Source organism: Macaca nemestrina, chromosome 15 (assembly GCF_043159975.1).
Source record: "Macaca nemestrina isolate mMacNem1 chromosome 15, mMacNem.hap1, whole genome shotgun sequence".
NCBI classification, from domain to species: Eukaryota; Metazoa; Chordata; class Mammalia; order Primates; family Cercopithecidae; genus Macaca; species Macaca nemestrina.
This window is the reverse complement of record NC_092139.1, coordinates 17,137,207-17,160,112: the sequence shown is the minus strand read 5'-3', so window position 1 is coordinate 17,160,112 and position 22,906 is coordinate 17,137,207. Positions and strand designations below refer to the sequence as shown.

General features: G+C 52.9%; 1 protein-coding gene across 7 annotated transcripts in view; it reads right to left on the bottom strand.

Moving 5' to 3' along the window:
• Nucleotides 1-22,906, bottom strand: part of LOC105496497 (sulfatase 2) — a 131,465-nt gene that overhangs the window by 14,697 nt on the left and 93,862 nt on the right. For all 7 annotated transcript variants that reach the window (XM_011767004.3, XM_011767003.3, XM_071079169.1 and 4 more), the window contains exons 5-11: nt 19,421-19,590; nt 13,711-13,861; nt 12,274-12,449; nt 7,512-7,640; nt 5,894-5,950; nt 5,312-5,441; nt 994-1,189 (exon numbers count right to left, since the gene is read on the bottom strand). In XM_011767004.3, the coding sequence (XP_011765306.2) occupies nt 994-1,189; nt 5,312-5,441; nt 5,894-5,950; nt 7,512-7,640; nt 12,274-12,449; nt 13,711-13,861; nt 19,421-19,590 (1,009 nt within the window). The remainder of the gene's footprint in view (nt 1-993; nt 1,190-5,311; nt 5,442-5,893; nt 5,951-7,511; nt 7,641-12,273; nt 12,450-13,710; nt 13,862-19,420; nt 19,591-22,906) is intronic.

The following is a 22,906-nucleotide window of genomic DNA, read 5'->3' as shown; positions in this document are numbered from 1 at the left end:
TTCTTTAGCTGGATGAGGCTTTTCCCCACTCAACTAAAGTATAGTCTATTCTTGTTCTTCAGGGTAGTTTATTTTTTACTTTTTAATTTTTTTTTTTTTTGAGACCGAGTCTCTGTCACCCTGGCTGGAGCACAATGGTATGATCTCAGCTGTCTGCAACCTCTGCCTCCCGGGTTCCAGCGATTCTCCTGCCTCCCACACCATCACACCCAACTAATTTTTTGTATTTTTAGTAGAGACGGGGTTTCACCATGTTGGCCAGGCTGGTCTTGAACTCCGGACCTCAAGTGATCTGCCCACCTCGGCCTCTCAAAGTGCTGGGATTACAGGTGTGAGCCACCGCGCCCAGCCCAGAGTAGTTCTATAAAGTCACCACAAACACTGCACTAACTAATTGAACATTGAACCATGGCTCCTAGGGGAAGCACACAGCTGAGTTCCTGCGAACCTCTGGTCCTAGCATTTTCACCAGCCAATCAATACAGAACCTTGTATGTGTGTTTCTTCCTTTTTTTATCTCTCTTTTGAGATGGATCTTGCTCTGTTGCCCAGGCTGGAGTGCAGTGGCGCGATCTCAGATCACTGCAGCCTCTGCCTCCCAGGTTCAAGCGATTCTCATGTCTCTGCCTCCCAAGTAGCTGGGATTACAAGCGTGAGCCACCACATCTGGCTAATTTTTGTATTTTTAGACGGGGTTTTACCATGCTGGCCAGGCTGGTCTTGAGCTCCTGACCTTAGGTGATCCACCCGTCTCGAACTCCCAAGGTACTGGGATTACAGGTGTGAGCCACCATGCCTGGCCTTATCTGTGTATTCCTACCGCTCCCCACTAGAATTCATGGCTTGTGAGGAGGTGTGGCTGTGTCCCCAGCCCCTAGACCACCACCTGGCAAGGCGACAGTCTCTGTGGAATTGTCTGAGTGAATGAATGGGCTCCCCAGGCATGGTCTCTCTCTCTCCTGCTGTCCCACTCAGCCAGGTTGTGACACTTACTCTTCTTGAAGAGCTTTTTCCGGCGTCCAGCCAGGCTGAGCTTGTAGTCCCCGCTGTCACAGGTGCAGGCCTCGCTGCCCTGCCCGTAGTACTTGGGCACGAGGTTGGAGAGGGCTCTGCTGCTACCCAGCTGCACGGGGCCCTTGCACTTATGCAGCTTCAGCTTCCCCGTGGCGTCCTCCACACACTGCCACTTCTGCAAGACATGCCAGGGCCTTGGCCAGCTGCTTGTCTGCTCCCCTAAACCCACCTCTCCCCTGCCACACCCATCCACCCTGGAGACATCCCTCTCCCTGCTTGCATCCAGCTGTTACCGAGCCCCACGTCTGCTGTCTCCAAGTGCCGCTTCTTTCCACTGCCGCTGCTTGAACCTTGGGCAGAGCTACCATCATCCCCCCACGAGATGCCTCCAACGGCCCCCCACTCTCACGGTTGCCCGCTTCTGTCTGCTCCTAAAATCCACCCACGTGGCAGCTAGAGGAATCTTTTTAAAGGGCAAGTTGGATCATGTCACTCTCCTACTTAAAACCCTTCAATGGCTCCCACTGTCTTTAAGACAAGACCCAAGCTCCTCATACTAGTCTCTGAACACCCTCTGCAATCTGGCCCTGGCCTACCCGTGAGTCCTCCGCTCCCTCAGCCCCAGCCCTCTCTCCAGTATCCCCCGTGGGCTGCTGCCCCAGGGACTTGGCGCTCACTGCTCCTTCTGCCTAGAATGCCTTTTTCCCCAGCCCTTCCTGCTGCTGGAGCCTTCTCTTCCTTCCCATCTCTGCTCCAGCGAAAGGAGTCTCCCCGACCACCTTCCCAGACTCAGTCAGTGCTGTGTGCAGAGGATCCACGTGTGCATTCAACTCCAGGCCTGTGCTCAGAAGCTGAATGTAGACAGAATCGCCGTCCAAATCTCTCGTGTTGATTCCTCTTCCCTTCCCCAGGTCCAGCCTCCTGGATCCCCTCGTGGGATTCTGCAACCACCTGTAAACTGGATTCTCTTCCCTTCTGTCCACACCTGCTCCAGCCCATTGACCCAGTGACTCTTTAGGGCCTATTCTGTGCCAAAGTGACCTTTCCAGGCCACGGATCAGATCTATTCCCTTGTGTCTCTCCGGCACAGAACACAGCATGTGCCAAGCACCGTGTGTTAATATTAACCTGCTTACTACACCTCCCACTACCGTACGAGGCAGGCGCTGTCATTACTGTGCTGCTTCAATATGAGACAAACAGAGGTAGAGAGATGCGTCCTGGGCCACACAACTGGGAGGTGCAAGAGCTGTAAGGAAAAGTGCGGAATCTGGTGCTACCATCCCCCCCAACTCTCTGCTACACGGCCCACCCCCCGCCACCGCTGAAGGCCCTGCTGCCTTTCACCTGCTCATCTTGTCCCCGTCCCCGCCGTCTGTTCTCACCTAGAGGCTGACTCTGATTGCATTCACAGCGCCCTGCCACCCTCCCACCCCCTTCAACGCATGCAGGCCCTTCCAGCAACCTGGATTCCTTAGTGCAGGAGACTGATGGGCCAGCAGGCATGGCCCTGAATGAGGCCGGCCCAGAAGGGACTGGGGGACCTGGGGAGGATAAAGTGAGCACTGTGACTGGCTATACCCATCTGACTATCGCCAGAGGGCAGCACAGGCCCAGAGGCCCAGGTCTGATTTTTCAAGAAAAGCCAGGGCTCTGACTTCTGCGTGAAGCCCTGAGTTGTACACACTGGCGAGCAGCCTCCGTCCACTTAGCTCTCTCTGCCTGGAATTCTCCTTCCCCACTGCCTGCTCTCCCTTCCAACCCGACAAACTCAGCCGGGGCACGACTTGAGGGGTCGGCAAACTGCAGCCCTCTTTCTAGTCAACTCCAGCCCACGGCCTGTTTTTGTATGGCCTGCCAACCAAGAACAGTTTTTACATTGTACATTTTTAGAGTTGTGAAAAGCAAGAACAAAAACAAACGTGTGGCCTGCAAACCGCAAACTATTTACGGGTCTGACCTTGTGCGGAAAGTGTTTGCTGCTCCTGCACTACTCATGGAGAAGCCGTGTCCGCATGCCCTGTCCCGAGGCTCTCCTGGGGGGGGTGGTGCGTGAGCCCCACAGGGCTGGGCCAGTGTCGGCTTGACTCTGGGTCCCTACAGCTGCTGAGAACAAAGGTCTTGCAACCTGACTACCTGGGTTCAAATCCTGGCTCCACCACTTGAAGCTGTGAGGCTGTGGGTAGGCTGTCTAAGCCCTGGGCCTCGGTTTCCCCCGTGTAGAGAACATACCTGCCAGATAGAGTGGCTGGAGGCAGAGCTCACACTCAGTGTTGCCTGTGATGGTCGTCATTACGAGGTGTCCAGGGCACATTTACTCCTGCCCGGGCCAGGCCCTGATCTGGGCTTTAGGAATGATGACATGAATTCCAGCCGGGCCCTGCCCTTAGTGTCCCCGTGTCACTGGGAGACAGGCAGATGCACAAGAGCTTGGTTCCCGGGAATGTTTGTTCAGCGAAGGACAAACGAACATCTAGCACGTGGGGTAGCACAGAAAAGGTACCCAAGGCTATGCTATGGCTGGGCGTGAGGCCCCCTAAGAGGCGTCCTCGGGCCACAGGGTACAGCTTCTACACTGGGCAGGGCGTTCCAGAAGCACAGCACAAGCAGAGACGTGGCAACGGCACTTGGGGAGTGCGGGCTTGTGAGCAGGGCCGTTGCCTGGGATGGCGGGCAGAGGTCTGGGCCTGGGATCCCCACAGCCCCGGGGCTGGGTCTGGGCACATGGGCTGCTGCCTCCCAGCTGGCCTAGGCTATGTGGCCCAAACCACGCCCTCACACTGTCTTCCTTTGGTTTCAGTGGTGCGCTCTGATGTTTGGAAAATGCTGATACCTCCTCTTTCTTGGCCCCAGCAAAGAGGTCATTTTGGCTGCCCAAGTGCTGATCTGGGTCAGGGGAGACATGCAGAAAGAACCAGCGGGGGACTTGACAGCGTTCCCTGGCCGGGGGGCGGTGGGGGCAAAGGCTTCCTGGCCTCCTCATTTCATTTCTTTTAGCCCAGAACTAACATCAGAACCCCTTCTGGGAGCTCGGTACAAAGTCAAGGCTGAACTCTCTCCAGAACGTCAGCTCTGGGAGGGCAGGAGTTTCTGTTGAGCATATTCAAGGCTGTAGCCCTGCGCCAGGACAGTGCCCGGCAAGCAGAGGTACGCGTTCATGCTGTACAACGGAGGGATGAAATCCACAGCTCCTGCCTGGTGGCAGATACGGGTTAATTCCGTGACTAAGTGGGGTCTGTGGTTTACACACACTGGGTGAGGAGGCACAGTCAGGCCTGTATGAGCCTGTACTAATTCTATGTACATTGATAAGATGGAGTCATTCAAACGCAGTCCATCAGAAACCCATCCACCTCCGGCCTTGGCCTTCAACACCAGGGCCCTGGTTTTGCTTTTTCTCACTGGTGAACAGGCACGCAACTCCAGCCCCAGCTCAAAGTCCCAGTCTTTGACGGGCAAGACAGAGACACACCTCCGGCACCCCTTGGGGCCAGCCAAGGCAGAGCTTCACCATCTCCACTGCCCTCTCCACCCTGCCTGGCTGGGGTTGCCCCTCCCCTGACCCTCCTTCTCCAAGCCTGCCCTGGCCTTCCAGCCTCAGAAAAGCCTCATTTAGGCTTTCCCAGCATGTCAGTTTCTGCTACCTCTGAATACTTCCCAGATTATTTTCTTTTTTCTTATGTTTTTAGGGACAGGGTCTTATTCTGTCACCCAAGCTGGAGTGCAGTGGCGCAATCACAGCTCACTGCAGCCTCCAACATGTGGGCTCAAGCCATCCTCCTGCCTCAGCTCTGGAGTAGCTGGGACCACAGACATGAGCCACTGACTGTTCCTGGCCATAATTGCCTTAATATTTCTCTTGCAACCAATTCACTTTTTAAAAACTTACATATATTTATTTTAAAAAGCCACGTCTTATTACTCCTGTAAAAGGAAAACCAGTCACAAAGACAATACTGTCAAAGCGAACACGGTGAAAATAAACTAATTTAACTCCTGCGGGGGCCTCAGTGCAAGAGGGGTTGGCAAGGGCTAGAGAGGTACTAAGGGCACACAGCATACTCATGGGACACTTGGCCTCTGACACGGTCAGGGTCCAAAGGCTGCTGAGAAATCAATCACTTATCATGAGCATCATCCTGCATCACCAAACTGCATCTTGGGCATCACACGACAGCAAAGGGCTACCCGTTGGGAGGCCCTGGCCCTGCTGGCTCAGCGGCTCTCAGGGCCCCACAGGTCAGGGCTGGCTACAGTCAGGAGGGGGAGCGGTCGGGAGGGAAGGGAGCCTTCTTACCTGTCCCAGCTGCTCACACGCCGTCTGGTACTCAGCGCGCTGACACAGGTCCTTCACACGCTGGTACTTGGGCAGAAAGTTCTCCTCCTGGGCGTCCACCTTGTCATTGTCTCTCTTGTGTAGCAGTTTGCTGTGGGGCAGAGAGGAGGAGCCGCGGGGCCGGCCTCTCAGCTCTGGAGGAGCCCCGGAGGCACGTGTGCCCACCTAGAGGGGTACCCCCTCGGCTTTGGCTTATCCTCACAGTGGAGGACGCAGGGCCACCCTGCCCGGGTCTCCTGATGTTTAGGAAACTTAAGATTGGCATTTTATAAGAAACTTCCCAAATCGCATGAGTCGGCAATAACTTAAATAAATTGAAGACATTGTAGAGGCTGGACAAAACATGCCAAAAGGGTATGCGCGACCTCAGACCCCAATTCTGTGTCGTCTATAGGAGCAGTGAATGGGCTCTGTGTTTAGGGGCCTTTGGACACAACTTCAGAGCCACTGTTGGAAGGCACCATCATAGCCCGATTCTCCCTGCTGCCCTGGGCAGAGGGAGGGAGGTGGGCAGGGGTGTCCCTGCCAGGACCCGGCACTCACCCTCTCTCCACCAGGAAAGAGTCCCGCCAGACCCTCATCTTCTTTTTCAAGTGAAACCTGGAAAAAAGCACGGATCCTGCTTCTCAACAACGTGAGGGCTTCCCACGACCCCCTATTTCCCCAGGAGCAGGGACGGCACCAGGAGTCAGCCTTGGTTTACAGTCAGCCTGGACAGCAATTGTGGCGAGTGCGCCCAGCCGGGCACTGGAGAGCCTTGCTCACCCTCCTGAGTTGAGCCACCCCTTCCCCAGAGACTCGGGTCTGGAGGCACACAGGGCAGAAATGACCCAGGTCAAAGTCACTGTAAGTCCCACCCAAGTAACTGTGTGTGCGCGCACACATCTCACGCCCCTGCAGGAAGCCCAACAACTCCCGGAGCTGGAAGAGTTCTGTCTCGAGCTCAGCGTCAGGCGCAGTGGTTTGGCGTCTTGAGCTCTGTCTCCAGCTCAGCGTCAGGCGCAGTGGTTCAGGGTCTCGAGCTCAGCGTCAGGCGCAGTGGTTCAGCGTCTTGAGCTCTGTCTTGAGCTCAGCGTCAGGCGCAGTGGTTGTCTTGATGTCGGGTTCATTGCATTGGGTTGGGGGGGTATTTTCTTCTTTGGTGCTTTGCAGTTGCATGTATGTAATTTGTGGGTTTCATCCGGTGCCACCTGGTCATTTCCATTTCCTAGATGGGGACTCTGAAGCTGAAAGGAGAAGCCTCCACCCTGTCCCCTGTCCCCCAGGTGTCCTGACTCCCAGGCCAGTGTCCCCAAACATGTCCATTTTATACCATTACAGCTCGCCTGGCCTCACAGTCAGGGGAGGAGCCTCAATGGACACGGTCCCCCTAGAGGGCAGCCAGATGTGGGCACACAGTGCTCGCCTGGCTGGAGCCTCTGGGAGACCACAGAGGAAGGGCTCCGCTGCTGGAGGTGCAAGCCAGGAGTTGAAGTAGCACCTGGAGGCCAGGAACCTGGTGGCTATTAGAGTGCTGGCCACCAGATGTCACTGTGGCCACACCAGCCTCCCCACCCTGACTCAGCCCACCTCCCACCTGTCTGACTTGCTCACCCTCACGGTTCCTACTCTGACACCTGGAATATGTTCCCATCACACCCTCCAGCATTAAAGTTATGGGGTGTGGTAAGTCAGCATCTGAATTCCCAGAGCTACATCCAGACTTGCTGGGATACCTCTGACGAGTCACTCAATCGCTTTGGGATTCAGATTCCAAACTGGCAAAATGGGGATGATGATAACGTCACCTCGCTGGGTTACTGTGAGAATCAAACTCCTAGAATCCCCTGCACAGTACTTAGAACAGGGCCTCACACACAATCGCCATGCAGTTAGCACCAACTCCTACGATCACTGCTGCTACCATTTCAAGCTTTGTGTAATTTTAGTTCAGAGAAGGTCCCCAACTGGTCACCTTGGCCACATTCCAGATAGGAAGACAGAATCTCAGAGAGGGGAATGCTTCTCTCCCACAGCAGCTAAGCGGTTGGGGGGACCTGAGAACCCCAGCTCCCAACCCTTGGAGACCCCATGTTCTAGACCCACAGGGTTTTGCTCTGAGTTCCTGCAGGTCAGGAGCCCAATGTCCCAGCCCCCCGCACCTGCCCTGCTCCTTCCTCACCGATTCACCGGCCGCTCCGTGTCCAGCAGCTTGAGGATGGATTTCCCGTCCATATCCGCGGGTATGTCCAGGCCTGCAATGTCCAGGATGGTGGGGGCCAGGTCAATGTTGAGGACGATGTGGGGATTCCTGGGGGAGGCAGGAGATCGGGGACTCAGCCACTCAGGTGGTGGTGCCTCAGCCTCGCTCGAGGGGTGGGCGGTGGTAGGTGGGCAGCAGTTTGTGGGGGGCTGACATCTGCAGGTATGGAAGCTGCAGTCTGGCACCTCAACCTCAGCAGCTCCCCTCTGCGGCCCAGATTCAGCCAAATCCCCACTCTGCGCTCGCCCCCCACTTAGCTTCTGCGTCTCAGACATGCCATGCGGTGAGCTGACAGCCCCACCCTGTCCCTACTTCCTGAGTGAAGGCGACCTGCCTTTACAGCCAGCCCAAATCCTGGCCCTTCCCGAGCCCTTCCCCTGGATCTCTGGGGCAAACACTGGCTCCTTGCTGTTCCTTGACAGCCCAGGCACAGTCCAGCCTCAGGGCCTTCTTCTTTACTGTCCCCTCTGCCTGGAATGTCCTTTCCCTGGAGATCAGGGGCCACCGTCCCTCACCCCTTTAGTTCTTTGCTCTATTACCAAGGAGGCCCGTGACAGGCCTCAGTGATCCCCGGGATCCCTGTCCCTGGGGGACCAAACCGGACCTGCTGCCAACCAGCGGGACGTGAAGGTGATGGGCTGTCACTCCCGTGGTTGTGTTATGAGATAGTCACCTCTATCCTGCTAGTGGTCTTGCTCCGGTCTCTCTTTCTCCCCTTGCTGACTTTGAAGAAGCAAGCCCCTCTAAATCAGCAGCTGGACGGTGAGCAGTTTGGGAGGCAGACTGCATGGGTTCAAGTCCTCTGCTTGCATTTGACCTGCCCCGTGAGCAGGGACGCGGGTGCTCCCCAGTCACGCCTCTGGATGAGACCGCAGCCCTGGCCGGCACCTTGATTTCAGCCTAAGCAGACAACCCTGCAGGGCTGGGTCCCGGCTTCTGACCCTCAGACACCGTGAGTTTGTACATGTGTTGTCTTAAGCTGCTGAGTTTGTGGCAGTTTGTTCTGCAGCACAGATACCCAACACAAGGCCCTCCTGAGGACCCTATTTGGAATTGCGCCCCTCCCTGCCCTCCCTGCTTTATCTTTCTCCTGAAGACCCATCACCGTCTCATATGCTATATATCTTACTTATTTCTCTGGCTTATTGTCTATTGCCCAGGTAGACTCTAAGCTGCAGGAAGGCTGGCTCAGGTGGTCACTTCTGTATCTCCAGGACTTACACCCTTAGAACACACAGTAGCTACTCAGTAAATACTGGCTAAGTGAGTTCCATACATCTGCCACCTTTCCCGGCTCCTGTTTCTTTTTTTTTTTTTTTGAGAGGTGTCTTGCTCTGTCACCCAGGCTGCAGTGTGGTGGCACGATCTCGGCTCACTGCAACCTGTACCTCCCGGGTTCAAGCGATTCTCATACCTCAGCCTCCCGAATAGCTGGGATTACAGGCATGTGCCACCACACCCATAATTTTTGTACTTTTAGTAGAGGCGGGGTTTCACCATGTTGGCCAGGCTACTCTCGAGCTCCTGACCTCGGGTGATACGTCCACCTCGGCCTCCCAAAATGCTGGATTACAGGCATGAGCCACCTCTCCTGGCTCCTGTTTCTGGCTGACATTCCCAGTGTAGGGTAAGGGACTTGAGGGGTGTGCACAGCACAGGCCCCAGGACCTGTTGAATGGTGGACAGACCCGTCAGAGCGCCTGAGTGCCTTCCCTGCTAGTCCCCTGGGGACCGGGGCAGGGCCTGAGTCCTGGGGTTTCTGACATCTTTAACCCCCCATTTCTCCCCATTCCAGTGCCCTGTGAACATCGGGCAGGCTGCCAAGCATGTGTGCAGCTGGGGAAGATGGGCTAAAGCTGTGTCATGGGGGGCTCGAAGTGTGAGCTGCTACAACTGAATCCAGAGGCGAGGGAGCTGGGAAGACTGCTGAGCGACGGGCACTCTGCCCAACCTAGCAGCCAGCAGCTGACGGGGCTGAGCTTGTCCAGTGGTCCTGCTCCCCCAGGCTCAGGGGAAGGAGGACAGCGGTCACTTTTCCTGGCCAGCACCCATGCCTTGCTCTGTCGCAGCTTCTCATTCTGTAGGAACTACCTGACCCCATTCAGAGCCCACTGCCCAATGCACTCAGCCTGGTCACTCAACAGTTTCTGTCACCTCTGTCTACAGTGATTGGTTCAGGGAAGGACACGTGACCTCAGTCAGGCCAGTGGGAGTCAGCCTCAGGTCTTCTGTTCAAAGCAGTTTGGTTTCCTAAACAGGATGGCTGAAAATCTGGAGCTGCTGACTCTGCCATAAGGAGAAAAACCCGCCTGAGAATGAAGCCAATTCAGCGGAAGTGGGATTGAGAGTTAAGAAATGAGAGCTTCCCAGTGGTATTGTAAGACTGCTGGATCCAGCCATGCCTGAGGCTGGAGCTGTGCATGGATTTTTCAGCAACTATAGTTACTGCGTTCTTTTTTATCTTATATGCTTTATCTGGTTCAAAGGTCGTTTCTGCTTGCAACCAAAGGAGTCCTGGCTGACAGATACTGTGTGTCTTTGGTCCCAAACCTGACATGAGCACTCTCTTTTTCTTGACCATGTGGGATGTGGTTTTGGGTCCTATGAGTCAGATCACAGATGCCAAGGCTGACCAAACCCCCAGTGTCAGTGTTTGTAGAGCCCTCAGTGGGTCAGATGCTTTCTGTTCTCAGGGATGGTTTGAGGTTTCTGACAGGTGTGGCACATGGGAATAGACACTGCCTGGCTTCAAGCCCCAGCCCCTTCCCTTACTTGCTCTGTCACCTCAGGCAACTTAACCTCTCTGTGCCTCAGTGGCCTTGGGTGTAAAACGGGGCCACTATGTGCATCCACGTCACAGGGCTGTTGTGATGCTGCAATGAATTATTATTAATTTTTTTTGAGATGGAGTCTCACTGTCGCCCAGCCTGGAGTGCAGTGGCATGATCTCGGCTCACTGCAACCTCCGCCTCCCGGGTTCAAGCAATTCTCCTGCCTCAGCCTCCTGGGTGCTGGGATTACAGGTGTATGCCACCATGTCCAGCTAATTTTTGTATTTTTAGTAGAGGTAGGGTTTCACCAAGTTGGCCAGGCTGGTCTCGAACTCTTGACCTCAAATGATCCGCCCACCTGGGTCTCCCAAAGTGCTGGGATTACAGGCGTGAGCCACAGGGCCCGGTCTGCAGTGAATCATTATGTAGTTCTTAGACCAGGCCCTGAAGAGTAGACACTCCATACGCGTGGGCTTTCGTTATTACAGCTCTTATTCCCGGGGGGGGGGTGCTGAGAGCCAAAGACGGGCATGATCTGATAAGGTCAACAGACAGTCATCACTTTCTCTGGCCTTGAACTCATGCAGCCTGCCTCCTGGAATTCTCGCAAAATGTCCAAGGCAGTGGGAACATGTCAGTCTGGAATTCCACACTGCACTGTCAATGCCTCTTCTGAAGGAATTCTGCAGCCAGCCCTGTGTGAGTGCTGGGTGTGTGTTCCCACATCTGGGCATGGGCAGAAGTCAGACCAAATGAGAGTCTTAATAGCAACACATCTGCTTTTCAAAAACCCCATTTGAGCCAGTCTCCATAATATCCCAGCCGATTCAAGGAAGCTGCTGCCATGAACAGCGGCCTGTCCACTCCCCTGCCCCAGACGCAGCATGTTCGCTGCCAGAACGTGTCATCTCAAAGGTTAACCCAAGGAGAATTGCTGGCTGAGGGCTGCGGCCCACGTGGTCCTCCAGGAAGGATGGGCGGGGAAAAGCATTTCCCTTTGTGCTGCTGCCCGGAGCTGGCTCAGCTGATGCCGGCTGACAACCAGCTGCCTGTGCTGAGGTCCGGGATTCCTCCCTGACAACCTCCAGGCCCAATGGCCGCCCAGCCCAGAACAGAAATCCAAGCGCCGTTCCCACCTGCTGGTGACGCGCGTGTGCGCGCACACACGTATACAGCCCGGAACAGAAATCCAAGCGCCGTTCCCACCCGCTGGTGACACGCGCGTGCGCGCACATACGTATACAGCCCGGAACAGAAATCCAAGCGCCGTTCCCACCCACTGGTGACACGCGCGTGCGCGCACACACGTATACAGCCCGGAACAGAAATCCAAGCGCCGTTCCCACCCGCTGGTGACGCGCGTGTGCGCGCACACACGTATACAGCCCGGAACAGAAATCCAAGCGCCGTTCCCACCCGCTGGTGACACGCGCGTGCGCGCACATACGTATACAGCCCGGAACAGAAATCCAAGCGCCGTTCCCACCCACTGGTGACACGCGCGTGCGCGCACACACGTATACAGCCCGGAACAGAAATCCAAGCGCCGTTCCCACCCGCTGGTGACGCGCGCGTGCGCGCACACACGTATACAGCCCGGAACAGAAATCCAAGCGCCGTTCCCACCTGCTGGTGACGCGCGTGTGCGCGCACACACGTATACAGCCCAGCTCCCTGGATTTCCTGGCATACAGGCACACCACAATCAATCTGCTTCCACAGGTGCTCACGGCCCTGGCCTCTCCTTCCCCAGCAGAGGGGTATGAAATGCATGACATAATTGCTTTCCGTTGGCCCTGGGGTTCATCTGTCAGAACTGTGTGCCACCCAGGGTGTGGTTTGGGCTGCACGGTTGCAGCCCTGAGCTGGGCCCAAGGGCCCCCTGGATCCCTGGGGGATGCCATACTTACAGAGAGCCAGCTTCCACGTTGGGGCCCCTCACATAGAACGGGACCCTGATGTCAAACTCGTACGGCATGGATTTCCCTTTGACCAGGCCAAACTGGCCGATGTGGTAGCCGTGGTCGGCGGTGTACACGATGTACGTGTTGTCCAGCTCGCCCGTCTCAACCAGCATGTTGTAAATCTGCAACACAGGCGAGGAGGCAAGGGGCAGTGGGGACCGGGTGCCTGACCTGTCTCCGACCTGGGGTCGCAGGGGCTTGAGATCTCAGTTCCCATCCTTCCCCTGCTTCAGGTCTTCGCTTAACGTTCCCAGGGGCTGTCCCCTTTGTCACTGCACCTTCCTGCCTCCCGTCACTCCCTGGCCCGCCCTCTCCTCCACGGTTCTTCGCAGCCCTTCTCGGCCTCCATCTCTTTTGCTTATCTGTGGATCGTCTGTGTCCCTGCCCTGGCATGCCATGCTGCCTCCATTAGGGCAGAAACTTTTGTCATTTTGTTCCCTGCTTGCTGTATTTCACGTACACTGGCACTCAATAAATGCTATCGGGTGAATGAATGAAATGAGTGAAACTTGGGCTGCAGCCTGTGGCAGGAGCTTGCCATCTGGAAGGGCGCCGTGTGGCAGAACTTTCTGCATTGGTGGCCGTGTAAATGTCTGCACTGTCCGATACGGTGGCCTCCAGATGCACGAACCTACTGAGCACGTGAAATGAGGCTTGTGTGACAGAAGAACTGACTTTATAATGTTACTGTATTCAGTTTAAATAGCCATGGCTAAATAAAATGTGACAATACCCATACAACGGGGTACTATTCAGCAATAACAGGGAATGAGGGGGACGGATTCATGGGATACCAGGGGTGAAGCTGGAACACATGGCACTAAGTGAAAGAAAGGCACCGGGCACAGAGGCCTCAGCGCGTACGCTTCCATTTATAGGAAATGTGCAGAACACCAAATCTATAGAGACAGAAAAGAGATCATCAGTTGTCTGGGGCTGGGGGTGAGGGAGATTTAGTGGGTAGTGACTAAGGGCTGTGAGGTTTCTCTCTGGGGTAAGAAAAATGTCCTCACATGGATGTGGTGATGGTTATACAACTCTGGGTGTATTAAAACCACAGAATTGCACACTTTAATGGGAGGAATTGTATGGTATATGAATTACATCCCAATAAAGGTATTCAAAAATGTAAATAGCAGGAAAAAAATATAACTAATACATGGTTACCGTACTGGGCAGCACGGATCTAGAATATGTTTCATGAAGGAAGAGGCTTTTGTCTGGATCGCTCCAAGCTGCTCCCCAGGTCTAGCATGCGGTCTCTTCATTCTGCCTTTGATTTCCATTCCTCCAGGAAAACCCTGAAGGGCCAGGAGGTTCTGGCCCTGGCCTGGCTGGGGGTTCGGAGCCACGCCCACCAAGAAGCATGCAGTGGGCGCCTACCGTCTCCATGGAGTCGTCCACCGACATGAGGGTCTGCAAGCGCTTCCGCTGGAGTATGTTGGTGAATTCCATGTGGATGGGCTTCATGGGCCCCGTGTAGCGCATGATCCAGTGTTTGTCTGGGTTGGGCGCATAGTTGTAGCTTGGCGTGCTGGTGGGCAAGGACATACGCATCAGTCAAAGCCAGGGACAGCCTGGACCCAGCCTGGCCCCTATCAGATCCGCCCGGGTCAGCAGCCACCCTGTGCTGTGTCTGCAGCCCAGGGCCAGCTGTGCTGCCCTGGTGGGAAAGGAGACATTGGCATGTCAGGGGCTTATCCAAACCCTGTTTCAGCGTTTCTCCACATGTGAAGTGTGCATGTGGGAAGCTCCTAAGAGGCACAGCATTCAGTGATCTTGAGCGACAAAGTGAGACAGCCAGTCCCTTGTCGGTTCTCTCAGGGCAAAGTCTCAGTTTGGTGCTAGTGTTTCTTTAACACCTCTCTAGACTTTGCTCATCTCCCTTTTGAAAAAAACGGAAGACAGTCGAGTTCAGAGCCTTCATCAGGAACCAGCACCCAACTCGAATTCCGTAACATTGCTTTGTGTGCCTTGGACCTATTTTTGGTAGATGGCAGTTACCTTTGGGGAATGGCAGGTGGCAGTTATTGTGGTTAAGGTAGGACCACAGAATATCCGTTTGCAATAGATTTTAGTTTGAAGTAATAGAAATTGATTTAAAAATTAAATAAGTTATAGTTATATGTGTAAGGCCAGAATTGTGAGGAAGGCACCTGAATGTGTACATTTGGGACACGCCACATTCTCTTACTTTTTGAGACGGAGTCTCGCTCTGTCGCTCAGGCTGGAGTGCAGTGGCGCGATCTCAGCTCACTGCAACCTCTACCTCCTGGTTCAAGCGATTCTCCCGCCTCAGCCTCCCAAGTAGCTAGGACTACAGGCGCCTGCCACCACGCCTGACTAATGTTTTTGTATTTTTAGTAGAAATGGGGTTTCACTGTGTTAGCCAGGATGGTCTCATCTCCTGACCTCGTGATCTGACTGTCTTGGCCTCCCAAAGTGCTGGGATTATAGGCGTGAGCCACCGCGCCCGGCCTGTTTTTTTTTTTTTTGAAATGGAGTCTCGCTGTCGTCCAGGCTGGAGTGCAGTGGTGGGATCTCAGCTCACTGCAGCCTTCGCCTCCTGGGTTCAAGTGATTCTCCTGCCGCAGCCTCTTTAGTAGCTGGCACTTCAGGCATGTGCCACCACACCTGGCTAATTCTTGTAGTTTTAGCAGAGATGGGTTTTGCCATGTTGGCCAGGCTGGTCTTTAACTCCTGACCTCAGGTGATCCACCCTCCTCGGCCTCCCAAAGTTTTGGCATTACAAGCATGAACCACTGCGCCTGGCATGCTGCTTAATCTTGCAGCAGGAGTGTGTGGGGCAAAGTTCTGTCTGAGCACCTGTGACATGAGGGAGGGAGGGACCCCAGGCAGGTATCTATGACGATATCACAGCAGTGGTGGCCCATACCAGCTGCTGGGTTTGAACCCCAGTTCTGTCTTTGGCCAGTTAGTTCCCTCCCAAGGCATCAGTTCCCTCACTTCCTACCCAAGGAGAATATAGACAGTGCCAGTTCCCAGGATGGCTGTGAGCACTGAGGGAGAGGCTGTAAGGGGAGCCCTTCTAACCATGGCCAGTGCGTGATGACTGCTCGCGTGAGGTTATCACTGGTGTATCCCTTTGTCATTAGTAATCACAGGTGACTCCACGGCAGAAGTCAGGTACACTGGGTCTGTCACTCACTCTGTGAGACAGCGGGCAGGTCCCCAAACTTCTCTGACCCTCTCTGCTTCCTGGTTAGTCAATGGAAGATTAAACCAAAACCAGAGGAATCACTGTGAGCAAACCAAAAGCACCTCCTTGTCACCTCGGTTTATGCCGGGCCCCCGGATCTGAGCTACTGAAAACCGCAGCATGTGGGGGTCTCCTGGGTGGGGTGCACCACTGACAGGAAGCACTGTTTAAGGCCTCACAAAAAGTGGGCTTCCTCGCCCTGGGTCTGACGGTTCTTGAAGGCCAGGTTCCCTGCAAATCTGGCTCCCCTTCTCAGTCAAGGCTGAAGTAAAGGTTGAGTTTCCACCGCTTTTCACAGTGGGTGTTCCGGGGGCAAGGAGCTCCCGCAAAGAAGAAGAGGAAAAACGAGCCTGGTCAGAGGGACACAGACATGTCTCCCTCCGACCTGGCTCGTTGGGACTTCAGCAGCGTCTCAAATATCGTGATCGTCCAGGGCAGACATTGTGACGCTGCCGCTGGGGTAGCTTGGCAGTTGTGGACACCGTTGCTATGTAAGGCGGGAGGTGAGTCACTGTCTCCAAGGCTCCCCTGGACTCGGTTTTCTGAGCCCCTGGCTGATCTGCAGCCTCCCGCCACTAAATCCATCAGGGCCCACGTTCCTTTCATTACAGAACGGCCAGGCTCCTCTGCGGGCTGGCTCTGCCGTCTCAGGGCCTGACTGCCATGTAGAACGTTCCCAGGAACGAGCTCAGCTCCCCTCTCAGATCTGTCCCACCAAGGAACTGAAAGGAGGCTGCTGGGGGCAGCAGATGGACAGATGTTCTCTGTCCCACACAGCCCAACGTGTGGGAAAATTGGTCCCGCAGGCCCAAGGGCCTGGATTCCAGGATGCAATTTTCAGCAATCATCCCTGAATCCAAGAGAAGTCAGGCTGATGTCAGCCCTTGAGAACAGGGAGGGGTGAGTTTGTTCAGAGGATGGCGATTCCTGCAGCCCCAGCTCTGAGACAGAGCTTTTGGAGAAGGACACTGAGGCCAGAAGGCAGCAAAGCCGGGTGGAGCTTGGGGTCAACGCCAGCTTGCCAGTCGCCTGTGTCAAGCCAGGCTCCACAAGGGAGGATGTCAGCATCTTCCCATGGGCTCAGCTGCCCGTTCAACAAAGATCTGAAAACTTCACCTCCTCCAGCATCTCAGGAATGTCTGGTGTATTCACGAAAGGGCATGAAGGAGAGCATCCCCTTCCCTTCTGCTGGGGAAACAGTGAAAGATGGTGGTGTGCTCACAGCCCCTCCACTGTGTGTCTGCGGCCTTCAGCAGCAGCCCTGACACCCCTCGCCCCAAAGCCCTTGAAGCCACAATCAGCGCCCTTTGCAGGGAAGCTCTGAGGGCTGGTGGGCTGTGTCTGCGGGCCTGCCTGTGTGTATCTTTGTATTTCTGCCTATGTCTGTGTTTGCATGTGTGTATGTCTGTGTGTGTGTCTGTAACTGTGTATTTCTGTGTGTGTCTGCATGTGTGTATGTTTCTTTTTTTTTTTTAAGAGACAGGGTCTCACTCTGTCACTCAGGCTGGAGTGCACTGGCGCAATCATAGCTCACTGCAGCCTTGACCTCTCAGGCTCAAGCGATCCCTCCACCTCAGCCTTTCCAGTAGCTGGGACTACAAGTGTGCACCACCACCCCTGGCTAATTTTAAATTTTCTGTAGAGAGAGAGTCTCACTAAGTTGCCCAGGACTGCGTGTGTTTCATTGCATGGGTGTCTGCTTGTGTGGTATGCCTCTGTGTGCTTGTGTGTATTTGCATGTCTTTGTGTGTGTCCATATGTATGTGACTGTGTGTGTGAGGGTGCATGGGGAGGGTGCAGGGCCCTGGGGTCTGTGGGGTGGATGGTACCACCACCTACCAACTTTTGACAGAATCCATAAGGCCTGTGCCAGGACAGGGCATGTGCCAGCTTTCTAGGGGAGAGATGGGATAGGAGACCCCTGACAGAAAGATCCAGTGCTCTAACCTTGTGCCCCGGCTCTGTCCCCCGCCCACCCCTTCTTGACTGTCATCATTAAACATCCTAGTTGCCGAACTTTCTCTTTTTTTGGTTTCTTCTGGAAATGATTATACCCCAGAGATAACAGAGCCTTCCAAACATGCCCCTGAGAAGGCAAAGGGGGTTTCTCCACATAAGAGCAGACAGTGCTCGTTTTCAATTTCTGTAATTTTCATTTCAAAGGGAAAATAAACCAACAGGCAATGTCAAACAATTCCACCACAAAATTCCGGCGCTGCTCGCTGCTGCTTGGGGTGAAGCTGGCACCTCTTTTAGAGATGCTGCCAAAGCAAAGTGTCCCTTCCCCCACCCACGGCTTCTCCCTTAGACAGGGCTGAGTGGCCTCCATCCCCTGCAGGGATGAGTTCTAAGTGGGGATGGGGCAGGGTGCCAGCTGCTGGGGGAGGCTGGCCTGCTTGGGGGGAGAGGAGTGGGCTTGGGTTTGGAGGGGGAGCCAGACAGATGTGCACAGAAGCAATGCTGCAGCCCCTGGGACCCAGCTCATCATCATCATCTGTCAAAGCCTGCTTCCCAGAGACCGGGATGGGAAGGTGAACAGTGCCTTTCATACCCTCTCTGAGCTGCTTCGAGGGCTGTCAAAAAGTAATCACAGGAGGGGCTTGAGGAGGGCAATGTATTCCGATTGTAATGAAGCTAAACAACCTGAATATTCAGGCAGATTCCAAACCGCCCCATCCTTGAGGCCCCAGAATGTCACAGCAAGGGCTGCTGAGTTACCACTAAGCAGGGGGTGGTCTGAGGCAGAGAGCAGCAGGAGAACTTTCCAGGAAGTTTCCCAGCCAGCTGGATGGAGGCCTGCAGGGGTGGGCAGAGGCATGGGAAGCAGAAGTAGGGGCTGGACTTGAATCCTGGCTCTGCCACTTAGAGCTGGGTGACCTCAGGTAAGTTACCTCACCTCTCTGTGCCTCAGTTTATTCATCTGTAAAATGGGAACACCAAGTGTGACAGGCAGCCTCCAAGATGGCCCTCGATGATCCCCACTTCCTGGCCTTCACACTCCTGCGCAGACTCTCCCATGTTGTAGGAGGACTGGTCTGTGTGACCAATAGAATGTGGCAGAGTGATGGTGCCACTTCCAAGATTAGGTTGTAAAAGACACTGCGGCTTCCTTCTTGGCCTCACTCTCTGATCATCTGCTGTGGGCAAGGCCAGTTATCATGCTGTGAGGACACTGTAACATCCTACGGACAGAGGCTCATGTGGCAAGGCCCAGCCATGGGACTGAGCCCCAGTGAAGCCTCAGGTGACTGCAGCCCCAGCTGACACCTTGACTGCAACTTCGGGAGACCCTGGGCCAGGAGCTCAGAAGAGCCACTCCCAGATTCCTGACTCACAGACACCATGAGATAATTTGTGTTTGTTGTTTTAAGCTGCTAGATTCTGGGATGACTTGTCACATGGCAATAGATAACTGGTACACCAAGGGTCATTGTGAGTATTCAGGGACTGGACACAATGTGAAGGGCTTAGCACAGCACCTGCTACATAGCCCACGGCTCAATAAATGGTGGCAAATAATTAGTCTGGTAAAACTATAGACCCCTTACTCAAAAGAATGTTTTTAGATGTCTTAAATAAAATACACATGGCATTAAATGGAAACCCATTCTACACAGTTCCATCCACAGACCTCTTGGTGGGAGGCCGTGTACCCCAAGTTAAAAATTCTCCTGCCTTGGTCTGTTGGCCAGGCTGTCTGGAGTTGCATCCCAGTTTCACCGTGGACAAGCAGCATGTTCTTGGGGTCTTTCAACCAGGAGGATTAGAGAGAAGGCACAGTGAAGTCATGGTGGTGACAGTACTGTTGCTAAAGCCTGACCCTCCCCCTTCATGCTAAGCAGTGCCTCTGGCAGGCAGAGTGCTGAGGCTTACATGTGCTGAGATGCATTGGGGAAGAGGCGTGAATATTGTGGGGCTGAATCCTCAGGACCGTGGGGGGCTGCATGGCTGATGACCATGAGGACTGGCCTGTGCGGGTACATCTTCTTGGACGTGCGGAAGAAGCTCACACTGTCGTTGGTGATGAGGTCTGTGAGGTAATCCTGGGGGGTGAGGAGAGAAAGGAGAACAGGTGAGGAGCCAGGTATTCATACTGGTGTCCAATATATGCCAGGCACCATGCTAGGCACTGGGGACACAACAGTGAACAAAACAATTTCTGCCCTTGTGCAGCTGACAGTCTAGGGAGGAGACAGACAAGAAATAAGCAAGTAAAATAAATGAAATGCCAGACAAATGATGCAAATGGTGCTAAGCTCATTGGAGATAAAGCAGAGAAGTGGGTAGGGAGAACAGGGCAGGAATTGCAATATATCATTCAATATAGATATTAAAAGAATAGGCTGGGTGGGATGGCTCACACCTGTGATTCCAGCACTCTGGGAGGCTGAGGTGGGTGGATCACCTGAGGTCAGTTTGAGACCAGCCTGGCCAATATGGTGAAACCCCATCTCTACTAAAAATACAAAAATTAGCCAGGCGTGGTGGTGAGCACCTGTAGCCCAGCTACTCAGAAGGCTGAGGCAGGAGAATCACTTGAACACAGGAGGTGGAAGCTGCAGTGAGCCAAGACTGCATGATTGCACTCCAGCCTGGGTGCTGACTCAAAAAAAAAAGAGATATTAAAAGAATAATAGCTAACAGTACTGAGTGCTTACGATGTGCCAAGGACTGTTCTGTGTTTACCTGTATTTGCTCACTTAATTCTGACATAACTATAGAAAGTAGGTATGATGATAATCCTTATTTACCAGAACAGGAAATTAAGGCACAGAGAAGCTAAGTAAATTGCCCAATGGCACACAGCTAGTAAATGTTGGACCCAGCACTACAGAGTCTTGGCTCATAAGTCTGAAGTTTTTTCAAGGCTCTGGGGACACTGTCATGCAGGGTGGGTATATCCCTAAGTTCCTGGGGTGCCTACAGTGGGGCAGGAGTAGACACGTGTATAAATAAAGAACCAAGGTAGTTAAAAGGTGTGACAGATGAAGGAAATATAATAAAACAGAGAAATGTAACAAAGAGTAACTGGGAGCTGAGGTGAGGGGCATATTTTAGCTGGGGCAGTCAGGGAGGTCCTCTCTGAGGAGGTGACATTTGAGTTGAGACCTGAATGATAAGAAGGAGCTGGGCATAGGAAGATATATGTCACTGGATTTTGCTGGAATCCCCTGGAGAGCTTACTGATACCTGGGCCCACCCCCAGAGATTCTGGTTGCATTGGCCTGTGGTTTGGCTCAGGTATTAGACTTTTAAAAAACTCCCCAGGGGATTCTAATGGGTATTCAGGATTGAGAATCACTGATCCAGGGAAGAGTTCCAGGCAGAGATAACAGGGCTCTGAGGCAGGAATGTGCTTGCCATGTGTCCTAAAAATAGAAAAGAGGGCAGATGGCAACTGGTTCCTTGGAAAGAGGGTAAAATGCAGAAATGATATAAGGAGCAGCACAAAAAAAAAAAAAAAAAAAGGGATGGGGATGCAGTAATGTCTCCAGGAAAATAAGGAACTGACTTACATATTGGGCAAGAGGAGAGAAGAGTTGGAGAAAAAGTAAATAGCCAGAACTGGAGGCTTTAAAAGCTCTGCTAAGAAGTTGAGATTTGCCTAAACTCTTAATTTTTTTTTTTTTTGTCAGGGTCTTGCTCCGTTGCCTATACTGGAGTGCAGTGGTGAAATCATGGCTCATTGCAGCTTCCATCTCCCAGGCTCAAGTGATCCTCCTACCTTGGCCTCCCAAAGTGCTGGGATTACAGACATAAGCCATAGCACCCATACAACTCTTCCCGAATTTAGTAAATATTTAGCTGCTAATCTTTCTTGAAGGTAATGCGTTCTTGAAACATACCCTCTGCTAGAAAGCAGCTCTGCCCAAAACAATTACTTTAAAAAAGTGATTATTTTCCTGAAAAAAAGGTGAAGAGGTGGCTACAGCTTCCACCCTGAAGTATACAACATATATACATATACTATGATGTATTCACACATCTACAGACACTCTTTCAGGTACACTCATCCACTATATCCATATGCACAAGAATGGCCACTGCAATATTGTTTATAAAACAAAAACACTGCAGTGACCAGCAGGAGGATATATGTTTAATAGTATACATGCATATATATTATACACACAAGTACATATTAGAGACAGGGTCTTGCTCTGTCGCTCAGGAGACATGGAGTGCAGTGGCACAATCATAGCTCAGTGTAACCCTGAGGTCCTCAGCTCAAGTGATCCTCCTGCCTCAGCCTTCTGAGTAGCTAGGACTATAGGCACGTGCCACCACACCCAGCTAATTTTTCATTTTTATTCTTATTTTGTAGAGACAGGGTCTCTACAGACAGTCTTGAGTATCTAACAGTGGTTAGCCCAAGTAGATACAGCTAGCAAGTGGTTGCCCAGGCTGATCTCCAACTCCTGATCTCAAGCAGTCCTCCTGCCTCAGCCTCCCAAAGTGTAGGTATTAAGGCATGAGCCAACACACCTGGTGGCATTGCTGCCATACTATGCAATGCTGTGCAGACATTAAAAAGGGATGTGTAAAGTTGTCCAAGACACATGGTTAAGGCTAAGAGCAAGCAACAGAGTCAAACCCAGAAAGATTCTATTTTTTTTGTGGGGGCAGAGGGAAGGGAGGGTGAAGAGGAGAAACCAAACTCTAACCTCATGTATTTTTGAGCATCAAGGAAAAATCTGGAAGGATATCAAAATGCTGATTGAAGACTGGGAAGAGGAGAGAAGCAGAGAAAGTTACTTGCTACTTTATATATTGGTCCTTGAATATTGTTTATGGATTAATTTTGGGGAGTAAAAACAATTTTATAAGGGGGCTCTATAGAATGTATTACATAAAAATAATACATGTTACATAAATCAAAGAGCTGCTGCTATAGTTTTGGAACATGATCTAAAGGTATTAGAAAAGTTCTTAAAATGACAAAGGTAACTTACAGTGGATCTAAAAATGGTGCAAAGCTCTGTACCCTGACATCAACAGTCAGGGCCTGAAGGGGTCAAATCAAGAAATGGCATGAGAACGAGGTGGAACCGCCAGTAGTAGACACTTGCTGCCCCCCGCCAGTGGGGTGGGGTGGGAAGCCACCATTGCTCTTCATAACAGACTCATCTTCACTACTTCATCCTAGAACTATATGCCTGTTTGGCTGTGGTTAAACTTTTTTAAAAATAAAGCTACCATTAACCTCCATTCCTAGGAGAAGATACACAATGGGATTACAAAGCAGTGAAAAAGAACAGAGCTACGTGGATGAACACGGATCAAACATGGATAAATCTTACAACGTTATATTGGGTGAGAAAAGCAGGTTGTGGAAGGATTTGTATATGGTATCATTCA